Source organism: Hypanus sabinus, chromosome 10, assembly GCF_030144855.1.
Source record: "Hypanus sabinus isolate sHypSab1 chromosome 10, sHypSab1.hap1, whole genome shotgun sequence".
In the NCBI taxonomy this organism is placed as follows: Eukaryota; Metazoa; Chordata; class Chondrichthyes; order Myliobatiformes; family Dasyatidae; genus Hypanus; species Hypanus sabinus.
The window spans coordinates 46525242-46546729 of record NC_082715.1 but is presented as its reverse complement, the minus strand read 5'-3'; the positions used below and the strand labels follow the sequence as shown (position 1 = coordinate 46546729).

General features: G+C 38.2%; 1 protein-coding gene across 1 annotated transcript in view; it reads right to left on the bottom strand.

Moving 5' to 3' along the window:
• Positions 1-478: 478 nt before the first annotated feature.
• LOC132401315 (tudor domain-containing protein 15-like) overlaps positions 479-21488 on the bottom strand; it is a 34415-nt gene continuing 13405 nt past the window's right edge. Inside the window, 5 exon segments of the mRNA XM_059983447.1 lie at positions 479-528; positions 531-554; positions 557-1466; positions 5433-9328; positions 20527-20740. Coding sequence (XP_059839430.1) covers positions 479-528; positions 531-554; positions 557-1466; positions 5433-9328; positions 20527-20533 — 4887 coding nt within the window. The 5' untranslated portion in view covers positions 20534-20740.

Below are 21488 nucleotides of genomic sequence, written 5' to 3'. Positions count from 1 at the left end.
GCAGCTTGAACAAACTAACAGTGACTTTTATATTTCCATCGGACAGTACATTATCCCCTAGACAACGATAGAGCTATTTCTTATTGGTTATTATGATACCCGCGCTTTTAGATTTAGTATTGATGCCGTATATTATCTGTATGTTTGCATTAATCTTATTTTTGTGCCCCTTTATCAATAAATACTTTTAAAAATAGTACCATCAGACTTCAATGGACCTCTCTATCTTTGCTGGTAAGTGACCCAGTTACGGGGTTTGTAACAATATACAATAGCAGTTTTGATGAAATCATATGGCAAGTAAAGCCAAAAGATTGTTCAAATGATAAGTACTATCAAATTGAAGTGATTGCATACCAGTTTCTTTTTTAATTATTCAACTCAGTGTTTACCGCATTTCTAGTGTAGTTGCAAAAATCATGAGGAAATGCCATTCATTGCAAAACAATTATGTTGGAAAATGAAAACTCACATTTTGTTAAGTAACTGGCTTCAAATTGCTCATCGATGGGTTTTCTCCTTGATAGACTGCAGCTCACCATATTTATTAAATGTCGGTTTGAGATGGGTCCTGCCAGAATCCGAAAGACTTCTGAAGAACTGAGTGCATCTTTAGTGGAGGAGTTAACAATTTTTTTCAGAAATGCAGCATGTCCAGCAGCAACTAAATCTTCTGCCACACTCTTGTTATTTATGACAACATTCACTTCCCACACCAATTGAGCAAAATATTGTCTGAAACTGACAGTCAAATTCTGCTTATTCAAAGACTTTTGAAAAAAAACAACAGCTTCATCTGTCCAAAAATCTCCTTTTGCAGGCACAACTCCATTTAAAATGCAGCGATTAGTTAAACGTGGCAAGTCAACAAGCTCTTGAGGAAGTGCGCATATTCTGCTAAAATCTGAAGGCTGAATGAAGATATAATGTCCATAATCAACAGCTCTAGCAAGAACTAACTGTTGTGACACTGCACAAATTTCAATCCTGCACCAATGATTACTGCTGGCACATTTGATTAGACAAGCTACCCCAACTTTCAATGAATCGAGAGATAATGTTTGCAGATTCTCTGGTAGCTCAGCCAGGAATGAACTAAGAGTTATCATTGTTTCAAATGTATCATCTAGCTGAATGTAGAATTCTGATGGGTCAATCACAGAACTAGCAAAGCCACTGTATTCTTTAGCTGGCTGGATAGGGCCACATGCAATTAAATTCAATGCTGACAAGCATTGCCTGGCACTCTCACCAGGAAGCAAAGATTTTAATGATACATGTTTAGCTGAAGCAGTTATCACATCTGCACAAGCCACTTTATTCATCCATCCATCCAAATCAAACAAAAAGTCTTTCAATATAGAAAGAGCATCACTTGCGTGGAAAACTTTGTGTTTTTCAGAAAGAGAAGCAGCATTAATCTTCCAAATGCCAGAATCGAACATTCCAAACAATTTGGTGAAATCCTGTTCAAATAGAATTATAAGATGTTAGATATCCTTCCAATAGTTGTGTTTCTTTTCCAATATATTCCAGAACACGTTTAAAATATTTAATCTCAACATTTTATGACTAAAAAATAGTATCACTATTACAAGCCTATCAATACATAATATCTTATCAATAGTTTCTCAATTAACAGCTTAATACAGACTGAACTTTACCAAAAATACTCACTTTAACTTTTTTCAGTTAAAATTCTTCTCTGAACAGCTAAGGGACAGTACCTCACATTTAAAACATTTATAAAAAAGATAACCTTAACAATACAGCAATTATCTTCAAACACTGAAGTAAGAAGTCGGGAGGTGTTAGATAGAAAAGGTAATGCTAACTTCCGTTAATGACCCTCCTCCCCTTGTTACCCCATCCCTGATATATTTAGTTTTTTCCCCCTCCTCTTTTTTTCTCTCTCTCTGCCCATCACTCTGCCTGTTTTCCATCTCCCTCTGGTGCTCCCCTCCCCCTTTCTTTCTCCCTAGGCCTCCCACTCCATGATCCTTTCCCTTCTCCAGCTCTATCCCTTTTGCCAATCACCTTTCCAGCTCTCAGCGTCACCCCACCCCCTCCAGTCTTCTCCTATCATTTCACATTTCCTCCTCCCCCTCCTACTTTCAAATCTCTTAATATCTTTCCTTTCAGTTAGTCCTGACGAAAGGTCTCGGTCCGAGACGTCAACAGTGCTTCTTCCTATAGATGCTGCCGGGCCTGCTGTGTTCCACCAGCATTTTGTGTGTGTTGCTTGAATTTCCAGCATCTGCAGATTTCCTTGTGTTTGCTAAATAAATTTTCATTTTAGTTCTTGAGAATCAAGATTACTGACTGGAAGACAATGATTGCCAAGCCCCTTCAGATACTGTTGAAGGGGCCGTGACAAGGCCTCTGGCACCGAGTTGGGTGCTGCGGCTCAGAAGAGAAGAGAGGTGTAGAGGAGTGCAGTGGTGATAGGAGATTCCACAGTCAGAGGAACATAGATGAGATTCTGTGAGCACAAGAGTTACCCGAATGATATGTTGCCTTCTAGCTTCCAGGGTCAGGGGTGTCTTGGATCATGTCCATGGCATTCTAAAGGGGTAGGGTAAGCAGCCATAAGTCTTGGTACATATTGGCACCAATTGCATAGGTAAGAAAGATGAGAAGGTCCTGAAGAGATTTTAGGGAGCTAGGCAGAAAGAGGGTCAGAATGGGATGATTTAGCAGATGAAAGCATCTTCAAGTGCCTCAGAAAGGTGGTGTCCATCATTAAAGACCTCCACCACTTGGGACATGCCCTCTTCACATTGTTACCATCAGGAAGGAGGAAAAAAAGCCTGAAGGTACACACAGCTATTCAGGAGCAGTTTCTTCTGCTCTGCCATCAGATTCCTAATTGGACATTGAGCCCTATTGCACTATTTTTAATTAACTATATATATTTACTGTAATTGGTTTACTTTTTTTTCCCTATGTTATCATGAGAAGATATGAGAGAAGATATCAGACCTCTGGAAAATGATTCTGGAGAGATAGAAATGGTGGACAAACTAAATATGTACTTTACATAAGTCCTTATTGTGGAAAACACTAGCAGTATGCCGGTGGTCCAAGAGTGTCAGAGGGCAGAACTGGGTGAAATTACCTTTACTCAGGAGAAGGTGCATGAGAAACTAAAAGGTCTGAAGGTAAATAAGTCACCTGGACCAGATAGTTTACACCCCAGTTTTCTGAAGAGATTGAGGAGTAACAGATAATGATCTTATAAGAATTAATGGATTCTTGTATAGTTTCAGAGGACTGGGAAATTGCAAATGTTACTCCACTCTTCAAGAAGAAAGAGGCAGAAGAAAGGAAATTACAGGCCAGCGAGTTGCAACTCAGGAGCTGTAAAGGTGTTGAAGTCTATGTGGTTTTGGTGTACTTGGAGGCACATGATAAAATAGGCCAAAGTCAGCATGGTTCCCTTAAGGGAAGATCAAAATTTTTGAAGAAAGAACAAGAAGAATAGGTGGATGTTGTGTACTTGGACTTTTAAAAGGCCTTTGATAAGGTGCCACACATGATGCTGCCTCACAAGAGTCCATGATGTTACAGGAAAGATACTAGCATGAATACGAAATTGGCTGGAGGAATAAAGGGAGCCTTTGCTGGTTGGCTATCAGTGACTAGTGGAGTTCTACAAGGGTCTGTGTTAGAACCGCTTCTTTTTACATTATAAGTAAATGATTTGGATTGATAGCTTAATGCTAAGAAGCAGACAATATGAAGATAGATGGAGGGACAGGTAGTATTCAGGAAGCAGCAAGGCAACAGAAAGACTTAGATCAGGAGAATGGGCAAACAGACTCTTAAAAGACTCTATCGTATCCGCTTCCACCGGCAGTGCGTTCCACACACCCACCATACACTGTGTGAAAAACCTACCCATGACATCCCCTTGGTACCTATTTCCAAGCATCTTAAAACTATGGCCCCGCGTATTAACAATTTCAGCCCTGGGAAAAAGCCTCTGGTTAACCACACTATCAATGCCCCTCTTCATCTTACACACCTCTATCAGGTTACCTTTTATCCTCTGTTGCTCCCAAAAGAAAAGGCCAAGTTCACTCAACCTACTCTCATAAGGTATGCCCGCCAACGCAGGTAACATCCTTGTAAATCTCCATTGCACTCTTTCTGAATTGTTAGCATTAATTTTGCAAGGATTCGAATATAAAAGGACGTAATATTCAGGCCTTATTAAAGGCACTATTGAGGCCTCATTTGGAGTACTATGAGGTAGTTTAGGCCTCTCATCTAAGCAAGGATATACTTACATTAAAGGGTTCAAATAAGGTAAACGATAATGATTCTGGGATTGAAAGGCTTATCATATTAAGAGATTTTCATTGCTTTGGGCTGTACTCACTGGAATTCAGAATGAGAGGAGTTTTGTCATTGAAAATAGTTGAATGTTGTAAGGCCTCAACAGAGTAGATTTGGAGAAGATGTTTCCTAAGATGGGGCAGTCTAAGACTAGAGAACACAGCCTCAGAACAGAGGGATGCCCTTTTAGAACGGAGATAAGGAGCAATTTCTTTAGCCAGAGAGTGGTGAATCTGTGGAATTCATTCACACAGGTGGCTGTGGAGGCCAAGTCATTGCATATATATATATATATATATATATATATATATATATATATATATATATATATATATATATGGCAGAGGTTGATAGAATCTTGATAAGTCAGGGCACAAAAAAGACACAGGGAAAGATGGAAGATTGGGGCTGAGAGGGAAATGGATCTGCCAGGATGAAATGGTGGAGCAGACTCAATGGGTCAAGTGGTCTAATTTCCTCTATTCTTTGGTATTATGATCTCATGATCTAGTTATGGACACTGCACAGCATATCAGTGAAACCAGTCTCCCATCCATGGACTATCACATTGCAGCCTTGGTAAAGCAGCTAGCATAATCAAAGATCCCAGTCATTCTCTCTTCTTCCCAGTCCCATTGAACAAAAGATACTAACAAATGAAAGCACCTACCACTAGGCTTAAGGACATCTTCTATTCCACTGTTAAGACTATCGAGTGCTTGACCTTCATCTACCTTATGTCCCTGCATCTTATTGTCTACCTGAACTGTATTCTCTTACTGTAACACTTTATTCTGTATTCTGTCAGCTTTACCTTGTACTATATCAATAGGCTGCTGCAATGAATTTATCTGTATGAACAACAATGCAGATAAGCTTTTCACTGCATCATGGTAAACATTACAATAAACAAACCAATTTATAAATGTCCTAATCCTTCAGCTCACTTCAATTATTGCTTAATCACTTATTTCATTTGTGGTATCAGTGGTCCCATTTTCATTGTGCCATGTGTGTGAAATCTGAAAAAAATTCACACAAAATACATTTAATTAGGTGGCAAGATCAAATTGAATAAAATGGATACATACTTGAGGAAACCTAGCAGTTTTCTTCTTACTTCTACAAATAATTTCAATACTGTCTTTTGCATTTGGTACTGCAGCAATGTTTTGCACAGAAGAGCTGAGTACAGTTGGTGTTGTCATTTCTCTGGAATTAATTGTATGAGGTATCATTCCGGTCTTCCATACACAGAATCTAGTCTTATCTGGATGGACTGCTTTGCCTGTGTTCCTTCTGATGTAAACTTTCCCCAAGTTTGTTTGATGGAAATTATATCCAGGGACAAATTTCTTTAATTGTAAGTAAGTTGTATTTTTTCCACCTCTTTTACAAGGTACTTTTATATTTTTAAAAGACCCATTCTGGTCTTTGTTTTGTCTTCCTTTAGACCACAAGTCTGCTTTCAAATCAGAACTGATCGATCCTTTTGTTTCTTTTACAAGGTGCTCACTTGTCTGTTTTGAAGAAGTAACTATATTTTTTGGGGAGGAAGAATTGCTACTTTGCCACTGTGTGTCGTCAAGGCATCTCACACCACTTCCATAAAGTTGCTGTGTTATTTCATCACTAATTTTGACATTTCCATCATAAAGGTCAAGAACCAACTGGCCATCAGATTTCTTTGCTACCACAAAAGCTTTCAGTTGCTTTTCCATCACAGTTTCTTTAAACAAAGTGAAATCATCAGGTACTTTCTGAAGGGGAAGGTACAAACAACATTTTACTGCTTGCATAGGTATAGAAATCAGTTCTATTGCCTCCAGAGGAATTGGAATCACATCATTTTCATCAACTATTTCTGTGTTTCCATAGTCTACAAAGAATACTTTAAAATGTGCAGGTGATTGTGCAGAATAAGCTAGAGCACGATACCACTGACCATCCTCAAAATATTTTGCTAAGCACATACAAGTTTTGTTAAAGTTCAACTTTTGTCCTTGCACTTGTTTACTAATGCAGGCGATATCAGTCATAAGTTTATCCACAACCGAAGTATTTTTTTCAAATTGACAATAGAATTCTGACAAATCATAAGCATGTGTTACATAGACTTTTTCTTCACTTCCGATTCTTATGCCATGATCACTATAATAAAATGTATATAACTGAACTGATGAACTGAAAGAAAATGGTGATTTAACATTCGTGGCCAACGCCATGTTCAAAAATAGCTGGCATAAATTAGTATATGGAGTGTGTAGGTCTACCACATTACACAGATCCTTTCCATCTTTCAAAGCCTTTGCGAATATTGTGCATTTAAGATTCAAATCTGATGTCAATGTATTGTCAATGAACTGTTTAAACATGTTGCAGGAAACTGGATCCCAGACAGCAGGGTCTTGGTTCACAGATTGAATGATGCCATTAATAGTGCAACTAAAAGCTTGCTCTTCCAGTTGAACGAATTTTGGATTAATAGCACAAAGATTCTTCAGAGTAGTTCTTTGTTGGATGCCATAATCAACAAACAATACAGTAACTTCTTTTGGAATATTTCTTTGAATAACTGTTGCTCTATACCACTGTCCATCCTTGGAGTATTTTGCAACGCATCCTGTATCTTTAGGTTGAAAAGAATCCCTTGGAATACTGTAATAAAGTTGGATATCTCTCATAAGCAACTCAAGTTCATCGGATTTCCTTTGTAGTTGGCACCAAAATTCTGCTGGAGATTTTATATGAGACACTCTCACATCAAAAACAGATCCAAGCTTAAACACTTGTTGCCTGAATGGTGATACTAACAAGGATTTCTTAGTTCGTGTTGACATGGCAGGAGGTCGAGTCGGAAAGTACAGAGTAGACAGCTTATTGGGTGAATCTGGAACAATGCCTGTATTTTTCAACTTCGAATTTTTAACTATGTATGTTCTTCTGCCACTTTTTGTGAAGCTGGTTGTTTTATTTCCTGAATGCTTCAATTTACAATTTTGTTTTGGCCAATTATCATCTGCCTTTACATTCCAAAAATCAGCATACCCAGACTTAAGCATTAGTGTGCTAACAGATGGCTGTTCCGTGCATTCTTTGTCACAAACATCAATGATATATCTGCTTCCTTCTTTTGAAACTACTTCAATTGTAAGTTCTTTGTTAAATACAGCTTTCTTAAAGAAGTTGGTAGCATCCTTTGTCCACACTTCTTCAATAGGAAAAATGCGAGCAATAGAACAGTTCATAGCCAAAAGTGGCAAATGAGTGTACTGGGGAAGAAGTGTTTTTACAGCAGTAATGTCTACAATTTCAGTATTCCCATAATCAACAAAGAAAACTTTTAGGTAACCATCAAATATATCAGTAATAACTGCTCTGTAGTATCGCCGGTCTCCACTATATATTGCACAACAAAACAAGCCAGGTGCTGGTTTCTGAATAAGTTCTTCGCTTACACCAATTTTGCTGTAATGATCTGAAATACTGTTCATTAGACATTCAAAATCATGACTGTATTCTGAAGTACGAATCCAAAAGTCAGATGGGTTAATAACATATTCAACAAATCCAACATAGGAAGCATTTACTTCCATTTCAGCTGATCTTAAACTATAATGCACTGAGTTACTGGCCAGTTTTCCACTTGATTTTCCAAATTGCCTGCTTATATCCTTACTTGCTTTCTCATCAGGGGCACATTTAATCTTTCGATTCACTCCTGATAATGTTTCAGGCAACTGATGGATGTTAATGTTTTGGGGTTGACAGAGTGTAACATAGTACAGATGTTCTATACAGGAGTATGAATCAATGAAAATATTTAATCCTTCCTCATCAAACAATGATTGCTTGAAAATTTCAATTTGTAAATTTATCCAATGTTTTGTTTGCTTTGCTAAATCAGTTAGTGCACATGGAAATGACATCACAGGCATCATAAAAAAATCTGGCATCAAGTGTTTAATATGATGGGGTAATACAACTGTTATACTTCCATAATCCATAAGCCAAACTTCCACGTGCCCTGAAGTTAACAGCTGTTTTACAACTGCCCTGTACCACTTTCCATCTCTACATTTGACAGCACAGAGTGCACCAGAATTATTAATATGTTCATCATTTAATTCTTTTTCTTTGTTTTCATAGTAATCATGCATATCTTTACTCATTGCTTCGAGCTCAGAAGTCAGCTTTTTCAGTTGGCAGTAAAAGTTATTAAGTCCTGATGCACATGTAATTCTGACTGATTCTATAACATCAGTTTGCAAACTTAGACTGAAAACATCCACAATATGCTTGAAACTAAGTGATCGTATAACAGTTTTATCCAGCATAGGTCTCCAGCATTGTTTATTCATGGATTTCATTTTAGCGTTTTCACAACCAAGGTAACTTGGCAAATCTTCAGACATTTCCAATAGGAAATGGAAAGTGCTGCCATCAAGAATTTTTACCAAGCCAAGCTCAAGAAGCTTTTGGTTAACACTGGGAACTTCTAAAACTAACTGGTTCATTAAAACATCTTCAACATAACCTTTGATTTGTGTAGATGGCAATGAGGCAAAATATTTGACAGCCATTGATGACCATTTTCTTCTTATAGGGATTATATTGGCAAATATGCCACATACTACTTTTGGGGGAAGTTGAAACAATTTTTTACAGGCAGAAGCAACATACCCAGCATCAACCGTCAAGACCATTCCAACATCTATGAGAAATACATCATATGATTCTTCTTTTTTTCTTACAACTCTTCCTCGGTACCATTCACCACGGTAAGTGTCCTCTACAAAACACAACTCATCCACTGCAACATCTGTTTTTGTCTTTACTGCAGTCTGTATTTCCGCCTGTAGTATATGATAATCCAATTCATGTGCATTGCAGTACTGCCCCCAAAAATATACCAATATTTTCTCTGGATGACATTCCACACGGGTTAATTTCAGATCCAGGTGCACCATACAAGACCACATAAGGCCTAAAAGCACAAGATTTAAAAAAAAATTAAAATTAAATCTTACTAAGCATAATGTAACAGCACACACTTGGTCAGGGATGTCAGCCTGTCTTACATTCAAAAAGTTTACACACTTGGGGATTTGATTGCAGAATTTAACAGTTAAATGCACAGATTGAAGCCATTCAATGTCAGAGTAAACAGCGGATTCCGATTAATTGAGCCATCGGTTAATGGTGACAGACACTTGTTTGGGACAATTCTTTATATAAAAAACACAAATCCAGAAAATAGCTGGGATGCCTTTGTTTATTTGGGACACTTCCGCTTAATTGGCACAGGAGACTGGTGCCAAACATCAGTTGCATGCACATCATATAGCTGTAGAGATTACAATGTGCTAGAACAAATAATTTTTAAATAGTGCAACTTGCATGTTTGAATTCAAAAAGCAGTGATTTTTGTTGCTGATGGTTGAGAAGTGATAAACAGTAAGAACTGTTTTGTGCACTGTAGTTTCAAGCATTCAGGTCTGGACATGCCAGAAACGTCTGGGAGTGAAAATTAAACAATTTCAATATTCCAACAAGTTTGAAAGTACAAAAAATTTGAAGCTATCGAAAATCATTTGAAATATTACGATGAAAATGAAGACTTGGAGAATGCAATTGTCGAAAGCATTGCCTGAAGACAGTCCACTACCTCCGCAAGGTGCTTGCACTGATTTTGTTCATTTACAATCACAAGAACACATCAACATATACTGAATGAATTCCTCTGATAACTATAAGAACTAATACAGTTTGATTGTGCTGCAGTAGTTTTGGTAGTATTCTAATTGATTTTGTATTTCATTTAAATACATAATTTGTTATCCAGTTAAATAGTAGCTTGCATTTCTTGTATATTTTTAAACTATTTTCATGAAACTTCAACCAATTGGGCCAGTCACTTAATTGGGCCAAAATATACTGGTCCCAATGTGCCCGAATTAATTGGAATCCACTGTGTAAGATATATTATTAATTCCCTTTAGTAGTCCACCTAGTTCTCAGAAATGTTACATAATATATAGCAAACAGATTGCTGCACAATGAATTAAAGAGCTTGAATTAATGTTTTTGATATTACAACTTGCAATTTCTAGGGCATCCCTCATCCTGCCCTACTAATTGGATTTATGTTACACTGGAAAGTATTGCTTTACAGTTACACTTACGTTCTAACTTGGAGATAAAAATTCTTGATGGATTGGGAAAAAAGAACTCCTGCTCTTCTGAACACAGAATATAGCCAGCATTTGGTTTAACATGTTGTCCTGAAACACTGTATGATACAAAAGCTGCAGTGCAGTGTACAGGAAGGTTCTACAAAGGTTAGGTAAAACTGCCCAATGCATCATCGGCACCAGTCTACCCACCTTCAAGGACATATACACGAAAGCTGCCGGAAAAATGCCAGTAACATCATGAAAGATCCCACCCATCTTACTCATGGACTAATTGTCCCACTCCCATCAGGGAGGCAGCTACGTAGCATCCACGACCACTAGACACAAAAACAGTTACTTTCACTAAGCAGCAAAGCTGATCAACATCTCCACCCAGTAACCCACTATTTCACACCCCTAACCACCACAACTTTACCATTTCCTGTTAGTCACCTTATATACAGACACTCTTGAGCCTAGTGTCACTTTATATATGTGCTACCTTATGTATTTATATGTATTGATTTTTATATTATTGTATTCTTTATCTTGGTGTTTAATTGTATCACATCGGATCTGGAGAAACAATTATTTTGTCTCCTTATACATGTGTACTGGAAATGAAATTAAACAATTTGAACTCCTGAACTTACATTATAATACTATGGAGTATTAACCTGAATAGTGCTCAAGTCCTGAAATTATCAAACTGAAAATGAACATACTGTCACACAGATGTCAGTCCAACGTTGCAACGGTACCTGCCTTGACCAAGTCCTCTACCTGCTCATTCTGGGTGCTCACTACCCTCTGTGTAAGGAAGTTACCTCTCTGGTGTCTTGTAAAACTGTCCCTTCCAGTACATGTGTTCTATAGTTTTGGACTCCCCAACTCTAGGAAAAGACCACGACCTTATCCATACCTTTCATGATTTTATAAACTTCTGAGATTTCACCTCTCATTTTCTTAGTTTAGGAAATATTCAGCAGGCTAGGCAGCATCTTTTTAAGAAGAGGAATGTACACGAAGGGGAAGGCCTTGGAGGGTTACGGGCTTGGAAAGTGGACAATTAGGACCAGCAGGGAGGATGTTGGGTCAGTATAGATCAGTTGAGGTGAATGGCCTGTTTCAATGCTGCATTACTCTATGACTCAGAGTTTATTTATGTTTTTATTTTAGTTCAGGGATTCCCAATCAGGGAACATGGATCCTTTGCTTAATGATATTTGTTCATGGCATAATAAAGGTCAGGATCTTCAACGTTTGCAGTATTTTAGATACATACAGTAGATATCCAAGAATCTGGCAGACTCTTAGACTTTACAGATGCATTGTATAATTTCAACGTGACCCTTCTCTGAATTCTGCATTCAGAAATTCAGTAGACTTCCATACCATGGCATTCATGGAGAAATGTACCATTCTCTTGAAGTCACTTTTTAAACATTGTTTACCTGTTAAATTTCTGCACGTTTCAAAAACCCCCACAAAACCTACCTCTGATCTGGCAATCAGACAGCTCTCCCAACAACTTCTGTTCAGTTGTCCAAATTTCAATTTATATTTTTTTTCAAGTATCTTGGGATGTGTTATTCCTCGGCTTCCTCACTAAATATACTGTATTTAAGAAACAGTTAGATAGTTTTTTTACATAGTAAGGGAATTAAGGGTTATGGGGAAAAGGCAGATAGATAGAGCTGAGTTTACGGACAGGTCAGCCATGATCTTATTGAATGGTGGGGTGGGCTCGATGGGCCGGATGACCTACTCCTGCTCCTATTTCTTATGTTCTCTAAAGGGTCTATTGAAAAGTAATTTGTTACAACAGTTTTAATAAAATCTGAAACAAAAATCCAAAAAGCAAGTATGATGCCATCTATGAGCATACTAAAAATTGAAGTTTGAGAATAAGGAAAATTAACTTGTAAACAGGTAATTAATTTACACTGTATTATTTATAAAATCAGAAATATGTAAATTAACTGCACATTGCTGACATATGTTTAAACATGCAGAAACATGGAGGAGTATTTCCCAAGGACCTATATGACATTTGTTAAAACTAGGTACTTAATGCAATATGTAAAAAGAAAGCCTCTACAAAATAAACACTTGATCCATACTGGAAGGCCCCATTGGGCACCCACAACCCAAATTATGACTTTTGATGTTGCTTACTGATGAGTCATAAAAAATTTACATACATCAAATAAAACAAAACTATCATACATTGATACTGTATTATAAAATAAAATTTATTATTTACTTTGGAAAAACTTGCTCAGATCAAGAAGATAGCACAATACTTCAGACCAAAATAAAAGAGGATGATCCAGGGCTTAGAGCTGATGCATATACAAGTTCCATGTATATACAAATTAAGCACCATGATTAAGTATCAACTCATGAATATTTCAGCAATATTGCAAATATATTGTTTAAGCATTTGTTATTTACATAATTTGTTATGGGTTATATGCAAGTAGTATGTGAATGACAAGCGTCATTATGCACCCACTCCACATATGAACACCTCACTATAAAATGGAAAAATACTACGTAGACAAAGATCCTATGCTTTTCTTTTGATTAGTTTCTGGAGTTACAAAATATACAGTACTGTGCAAAAGTCTTAGGCACAATTACTGTATATAGCTAGGATGTAACACACATGAATTCTGAACTCACAACTGCTGACCAGTCATTTCTGGATTTTACTCCAAACTGTTTACGTAAATTGCTCACTAGATCTACATTATGACAGATCAGACAGAGCAACTAAAAAACGATTCATTTCAATGGACAGGCACTACTGCAAAGATGTACAAGTTGTATTACTTTAGAAACACTGAAATCATTTAGTTCAAAATTGTATTAACAGAAACACAGAAAACCTACAGCACAATACAGGCCAAAGGGCCCAGAAAGCTGTGCCGAAAATGTCCTTACCTTAGAAATTACCTAGGGTTACCATGGACCTCTATTTTTCTAAGTTCCTTATACCTATCCAGGAGACTCTTAAAAGACCCTATTGAATCCGCTCCACCACCATCGCCAGCAGCCCATTCCACGCACTCACAACTCTCTGCATAAAGAAACTTACCCCTGACATCTCCTCTGTACTTTCTTCTAAACACCTTAAAACGGTGCCCTCTTGTGCTAGCCATTTCAGCACTGGGAAAAAGCCTTTGACTATCCACATGATCAATGCCTCTCATCATCTTATACACCTCTATCAGGTCACTTCTCATCCTCTGTTGTTCCAAGGAAAAAAAGCCAAGTTCACTCAACCTATTCTCATAAGGCATGCACCCCAATCCAGGCAACATCCTTGTAAATCTCCTCTGCACCCTTCCACATCCTTCCTCCAGTGAGACAAACAGAATTGAGCACAGTACTCCAAGTGGGGTCTGACCAGGGTCCTATATAGCTGCAACATTACCTCTCGAATCCCAAACTCAACCCCACAATTGATGAAGGCCAATGCACCGTATGCTTTCTTAACCACAGAATCAACCTCTGCAGCAGCTTTCAGTGTCCTATAGACTCAGACCCCAAGATCCCACTGACCTTCCACGCTGCCAAAAGACTTATACCATTAATACTATATTCTGTCATCATATTTGACGTACCAAAATGAAGCAGCTCACACTTATCTGGGTTGAACTCCACCTGCCACCTCTCAGCCCAGTTTTTCATCCGATCAATGTCCCACTGTAACCTCTGACAGCCCTCTATACTATCCACAACACCCCCAACCTTTCTGTCATCAACAAATTTACTAACCCATCCCTCCACTTCCTCTTTCAGGTCATTTATAAAAATCAAGAAGAGTAGGGGTCCCAGAACAGATCCCTGAGGCACACCACTGGTCACCGACCTCTATGCAGAATATAACCTGATTACAACCATTCTTTGCTTTCTGTGGGTAAGCCAGTTCTGGATCCACAAAGCAATGTCTCCTTGCATCCCATGCCTCCTTACTTTCTCAATGAGCCTTGCATGGGGTGCCTTGTCAAATGCCTTGCTGAAATCCACATACTACATCCACAAATCCATCTACTGCTCTACCTTCCATCAATCTGCTTAGTCACATCCTCAGTTTAGAGTTTTTGAATTGAATTTAAATTGCTTACAAGTATTTTAACGTAACTACTTGAATAATTGCCTAATAATGTTAATTGTTTAAAATATTTATTTTAATTTTTTTAAATATTTAACTTTTAGTATCTTTGAATATTCTTCCATTTTTAGAGATATTAAAGAACGTATCATTTTTTGACAACAGTTCTTTTTCCAGCTTTTTCCTGGGCACAATTTGTTCTCCCTATATCACTGCACCCCAGTAACAGCCTTCCAAAGGTCATGCCTTAATGATTAGGCTAGCTTGAAAGCACAAGGTCACAAAAGATAAAACTACAGGGAAGTTTGTGCATGTCTTAAGTTACTATCAAGTGTGGGCAGCTTGCTGCTGATAGTGGTTTGATAATAGCATTAGCCTGATACACAATGCACGCTATATCAGTCTGGAAATTGTCTATGGGACTAAAGGACAAAGGCTGTAAGTTATTGGTAGGGGTTACACAAGCAAAACACCAAAGAATATGGGGGGAAAATCTCTAGTGATAACAGAGGCAATCCTAGAAATGATGGTTTGATGATCTCTACTGGGAATCCTAGTTCCAGGGAAAGTAAAATGCAACACTTTTTTAAAAAGTTGAAAGTCGAACAAAAGTACATATAATGAAAGCTATGAATTATATGGTTTCATTTCCACTAATGGCTGTAATGGAATACAAAATCCAGTGTTTTACATGCAGAAACAAAAATTGAGAGGAAGTACGACACAGCAAAACTGAAAGAACATCTCATGTCCATTCATCCTGAAAATCCATCCAAAGATGCGGGGTTTTTTTTGTTCAAAGAAAGCTCAATTTGAAAAAATTTGGGGCACTTCCAAAACATGGATTTGCCTTTTCACAAAAACCTTTTTGAAGCATCCTATAAAGTTGCTTACCAGATTGCCAAACAGAAGAAGCCCCAGACTATTAGAGAAACTTTAGTAAAGCCATGTACATTGGAAATGGCTGAGTTGGTTTGTGAACTGGAACAGAGAGAAAAAAAACTGGAAGTGGTAATAATAGATATTTCTTTCGAAGCTGGTCATCGAGGAGTTGGTGCCTTCACAATTCTCATTCAATATATAACTAGGTGAAACTAGACATCTCTCAATGTAGTCAGCTCATTTTTTTATTATGCGCATGCTCACACCAAAGAAAAATTCTTATTATGTGAGTGACTTTTAGAAACTACAAGGGCTGTTGATGTTTTGCGAATAGTAAAAAGTTTTTTTTAAATCAAGCAGAACTTTGATTGGTAAAACTCTTTACACAGATGGAGCTCTTGCAATGCTTGGTAATACATCTGGTTTTACTACTTTAATAAAAAGGAAGCTCCTCGGATTGTGTTAATCATTGCTGTTTTTTTTTAAAGCAGACATACACTTTCAAAAAGACTCTTCGAACAACCTGAAAGAAGTTTTGTTAATAGTATAAAAGTCATCCACTTTATTAAAAGGCAGTCTCTGAAAAAATACATTTTTAAAAAACTTCTGTCAAGAAATGGATGAAGAAAATGACGTGCTTCTCAACCACACAGGTGTTCACTGGCTTTCAGGAGGGCAAATCTTGAAACAATTGTTGAACTAAGGACAGAAGTTTCACTTTTTCTAAAAGTAAAAGAAAACCCACTCCTGGAACAGTTAGGAAAGAAGGATTGTATCCATTATCTGCTTATCCGGCAGATATTTTTAACCACATGAATGAAGTTAATTCTTTAATTCAAGTTCTTGAAGTCACCATTATGAATGTTACTGAAAAATTACAAGCTTCCTTAGCTTTTGCTGTTTGGAGATTGTTTGGGCACTTCAGCGCTCTGCAGTCTCCAAGAGGATTCCAGGAGGCAGATAGCATGAGTGAACTGCGTGGCGAGAATGCTGCAGGATGGCACACAAACTGATGTTTGACTCCATTTTGCCGATTATAGCTTCTATTGTGCATTGATTAACGCAGCAAGGGGGACTGAAGCATCGAAGCAAGTGCAGAGGGTAAGTACCAGCTGCTTGCCTTTTGATTGGTTGCTCTGTACCAGAGAGGGAAGAGCCTGCCTCTGTGCCCAGAGAGCACTGACCAGGTCTTTGCTGCTTTTGGATATGGACTTGGACAATAGACTTTTTTCAGTTTTACGTTCTGTGTTTTTTACCTGATCTTCTCAATTATTTTTGTGTGGGGAGAATGATTTGAGGTCAATGTGCCTGATCTGTTTTGCTTAGCTTTTTTTGAAGAATTTCAGAGTTGTATACTTTGATAATAAGTGATCCTTTGAACCTTTAAGCTGCTGATATGGAAGAATAAAGTAGAGGCTGACATTTTTGCAAACTTTTAAATGCTGGATCAAGAGTTTACCAAGATGGAATTGAGATACAAAATTCTCTGTCAATTTCTTTGAAGAGAGACATCTGTGAACACCTGGAAGCACTTAGATCTCTTTCAATTTTGTTGGCATTATAGTTGAACCCTGGATTAGCAACCCTTTTCTTTTTGATGCAAGCTCTATTGAAGATGTTGATCTAGCCAAAGATCAAAACTCTAGGACAAAAACTCACTACAACTGGAGTTTAACACAAAAAGCAGTGGAGAATTCTGGTGTTCCTTGACAGAAACCTACCCTTGCCTTGAAAAACGAGCTATGCAAGCTTTAATTCCATTTGTAGTATATCTTTGTGAATCAGCATTTTCAACATGTAACAATTAAAGCAAAAAATCAATATTGATTGGATGTCCAACATGATATGCGTGTTGTTTTGTCAAAGACTAACCCGCAATTTGAAGGTCTTTTTCCAGTTAAGCAACAACCTTCATAGACATCTTTAGAAATAAAATTTAATTTTAACTTGCCTATATCTTAAACGTATATTCTTGTTATTTAATGTGTTAATAAAGAAGCACATATATTACTATATCACAAATTTGCTTTAATATTTTGATTACTGCATTTCAGAATAATTAGTATCCTTTTATAATCCTATGTATTTTATGCTTAAATATATTATTCTGAGAAAGGGTCTATAGGTTTCACCAGACTGCCAAAGAGATCCATAGCCAAAAGTCTAAGAACCCCTGGCTTAGAGGGATATGGTCCAAACACAGGAAAGTGGAACTAGCTAGATAGGCACCAGGTTTGGCATGGACTCACTGGGCCAAGGGCCAGCATTGATCTATAGCTCTATGAAAGGCAGACAACATTCCAAATGTTTGTGGTTAAATATTTTTGCTAGCTGGCTCTAGTTTTGAATTTGTGGTATTTTACAGGTAAAAATAGTTGGCATTATAAGATAGTACTTTTTTTTCATCCATTCCGCCCACTCACTCTCATTCACAGCTATATGTCATGATTTCTCCCAAATTCTTTCATTACTTTGTGGTAACCTCAAGTTCCTGCACTGCAATGTTCTCTACAGATCTACCTTAGCATATAAACAAATCAAGGTCATGAAGAGACCACTACTTTGAAATGACTATCCCTACTACCTTTTTTGAACAAGGGGACAACATTCGCCTCCCTCCAATCCTCCATTACCATTCCCGTGGACAACAAGGACATAAAGATCCTAGCCAGAGGTTCAGCAATTTCTTCCCTTGCCTCGTGGAGCAGCCTGGGGAATATTCCATCAGGCCTTGAGGACTTATCCATCCTAATGTATTTTAACAACTCCAACACCTCCTCTCCCTTAATATCAACATGCTCCAGAACATCAACCTCACTCATATTGTCCTCACCATTATCAAGTTCCCTCTCAAGTGAATACCAAAGAGAAGTATTCATTGAGGAACTCCCTCACTTTCACAGCCCCCAGGCACATCTTCCCACTTTCATCTCTATTCAGTCCTACCTTCACTCCTGTCATCCTTTTGTTCTTCACATAATTGAAGAATGTCTTGGGGTTTTCCTTTACCCTACTCGCCAAGGCCTTCCCATGCCCCCTTCTTGCTCTTCTCAGCCCCTTCTTAAGCTCCTTTCTTGCTACCCTACATTCCTCAATAGACCCATCTGATCCTTGCTTCCTAAACCTCACGTACGCTGTCTTCTTCCACCTGACTAGATTTTCCACTTCACTTGTCACCCATGGTTCCTTCACCCTACTATTCTTTATCTTCCTCACCGGGACAAATTTATCCCTAACATCCTGCAAGAGATCCTTAAAGATTGACCACATGTCGATGTTTTCAGACAAAGTTTTTATTTTTTTTTCTTCTCTTTCTGCTAGATTATGCTGCTAAATTAACAAATTTCATGTTACATGCCAGTGATAAACCTGATTTTGTTAAAATTCATAAAAAGAGATAAATGACAGTAATAATACCTGTTGAAAATGTAATTATTTTCTGGTCAATTTTCATGCAAATGAAAAACACCCTGAATATAAAAACATGAAGTCTGAAAAAGGCCACCGTCCATAAACACATTAGTCCAATCCATAAACGCAGAACCACGATACCACCAACATTCATAGCTTACCTACTTGCCACAGCGAACCACACAGCGATAGGTCGCTCACAGACTCCTTCTCCGGCAGCAATCAAAAGGCATGTTGTCAGTGCTGAAACTCTCACTCACCTTCTGCATAAACCATTTTCCAGTGCTTTGCCAGAAGAACCATCTTTCAAAAAAAAAATAAACGGAATCCCAGAAATTCCAATCTCCATTGTATAACCTACCAACCTCCAACTCACTAAAAGCAACAACCCACCCCCAATGCCCCCAATTCTGCAATCTTTCCTTTTCTTCAGTCCTGATGCAGGTTCACGACCCAAAATACTAACTTACATCTTTTATTAGATATTGCTTGACCTACTGAGTTCTTCCAGCAGTTTTTAGCTAAATTTTATCTCCATTTGCTTTATTAAGACAAAAACATACATCCAGGAAAAAATTGGTCAAGAATATAATTGGCATGGTTAGTAAGTTTCCAGATAACTGGTATTATTGGTGGTAATGGTGGTATAGTAGACAGTAAAGAGGGATAACCAAGATCACAAACGGGATCTAGATCAACTGGGAAAGTCATCCTCAAAATGGAAGGTAGAATTTAACTCTGACATGTGCAAGGTGTAGCACTTTGACAAGTTAAACCAGGAAACCAGGTAGGACGATACAGTAAATGGTAGGACCTAGAGAGTGATGTAGAACAGAGTCCCCAAAGGGTACAGTTACATAGCTCTCTGAAAGCAGATGCACATGCAGTCAGGGTGAAGGTGGTTGACATATTTATCATCATTCAGGCATTGAGTACCAGAGTTGGGATATCATATTACAAAGGTACAAGACATCAATGAGATCATACTTGCAGTGTTGAGTGCAGTTCTGACCATCCAGCTATATAAAAAAAATTGCCATTAAATTGGAAAGAATACAAGAAAGACACAAAGGTTCATTTATTATCAATGTATCCGTATACAACTCAGATTCATCTTTTCCAAATAGCCATGAAACAAAGGAACATGAAAGTTGTTCAGAAACATCAAACCCAATAAAGAACCACACAATAAAGAACCACACAATAAATACCACACAATAAAGAACAGCATTCTGATCATCAACACCCAAACTGCCCTCACCACATAAAACAGAAGAACATCGACCCCCATATCCTCCTTCCCCGCACAAAAACCTTATAAATCACCAGAACATCAGTCCCCTTCCACACACAAAATGGAAAGAAATTGGAAAAAAAAACTCGTCTGAAAAGAAGCCCACAGTCCATAAACGCAGAAGTCCAATCCATTACACAGAGCCAAGGTAACGTCCTCCTTCATCATCTAAAGAGAGAGAACACACAAACGCAGAGGCCTACCCGCCTGCCCAGAGAGCCACACAGCAATACACCACACACAGCTTCCTTCTCGGCAGCGATCACAAGGCAGGCAGTTGGCACTAAACTCTCACTCACCTTCCATATTCGCTTCTCTGTCTCAATCTTTCTCGACTCTTTAATTGGTGATTAATGGACACTTTGATCGGCGAAATGGAGTCAAACATTGGCTCACGCCATCTCGAAGTTTCTTCACCTTGAGTCTGTCTGAGTACGTGCGTGACACTGGAACCTTCTTGAAAACAATGAAGCACCGGGTCACTCAAATGATCCCCAGACTGCAAACTGTGGGCTGCAACAATTCCAGAAATACACTTAAGATGAAAATCCAAACTAAAGATAGTAAAATAGACATTTTCATGGGCTATCTGGAAGACATTGACCAAGGAAGCATTGTACGCTGACACCATAGCTATTACCAGGGTTCACAAGGATATTATCAAGATTAAAGGGCTCAAGTTACAAGGTGAGACTGGACAGGCTGCGACATATTTTTCTTGAAACGTGAAAGGCTGAATAGTGACCTAACAGAGGAGTGGGGGTATAGATAACATAAATAGTGTTAACACGAGGAAATCTGCAGATGCTGGGAATTCAAACAACACACAAAATGCTGGTGGAACACAGCAGGCCAGGCAGCATCTATAGGGAGAAACATTGTCGACTTTTCGGGCAGAGACCCTTCGTCAGGACTACATTCCCCCCCTCCCCCCACTACTTTCAAATCTCTTACTATCATTCCTTTCAGTTAGTCCTGACGAAGGCTCTTGGCCCAAAACATCAACAGTGCTTCTCCCTATAGATACTGCCTGGCCTACTGTGTTCCACCAGCATTTTGTGTGTGTTGTTTGAATTTCCAGCATCTGTAGATTTCCTTGTGTTTGCTCTTCAAATTCACTACTGCAAAGCCTCTGCCAGTGATGCCTACACTGAAGAAGTTTAAATCTTCTCTTCAACTGGAGTTCAGTGAAACCCTCTCTCGCTGCTCCCCATCTATAATTCCTTCGGCCCTTCAACTTTTCAATCATATTTTGACCCAG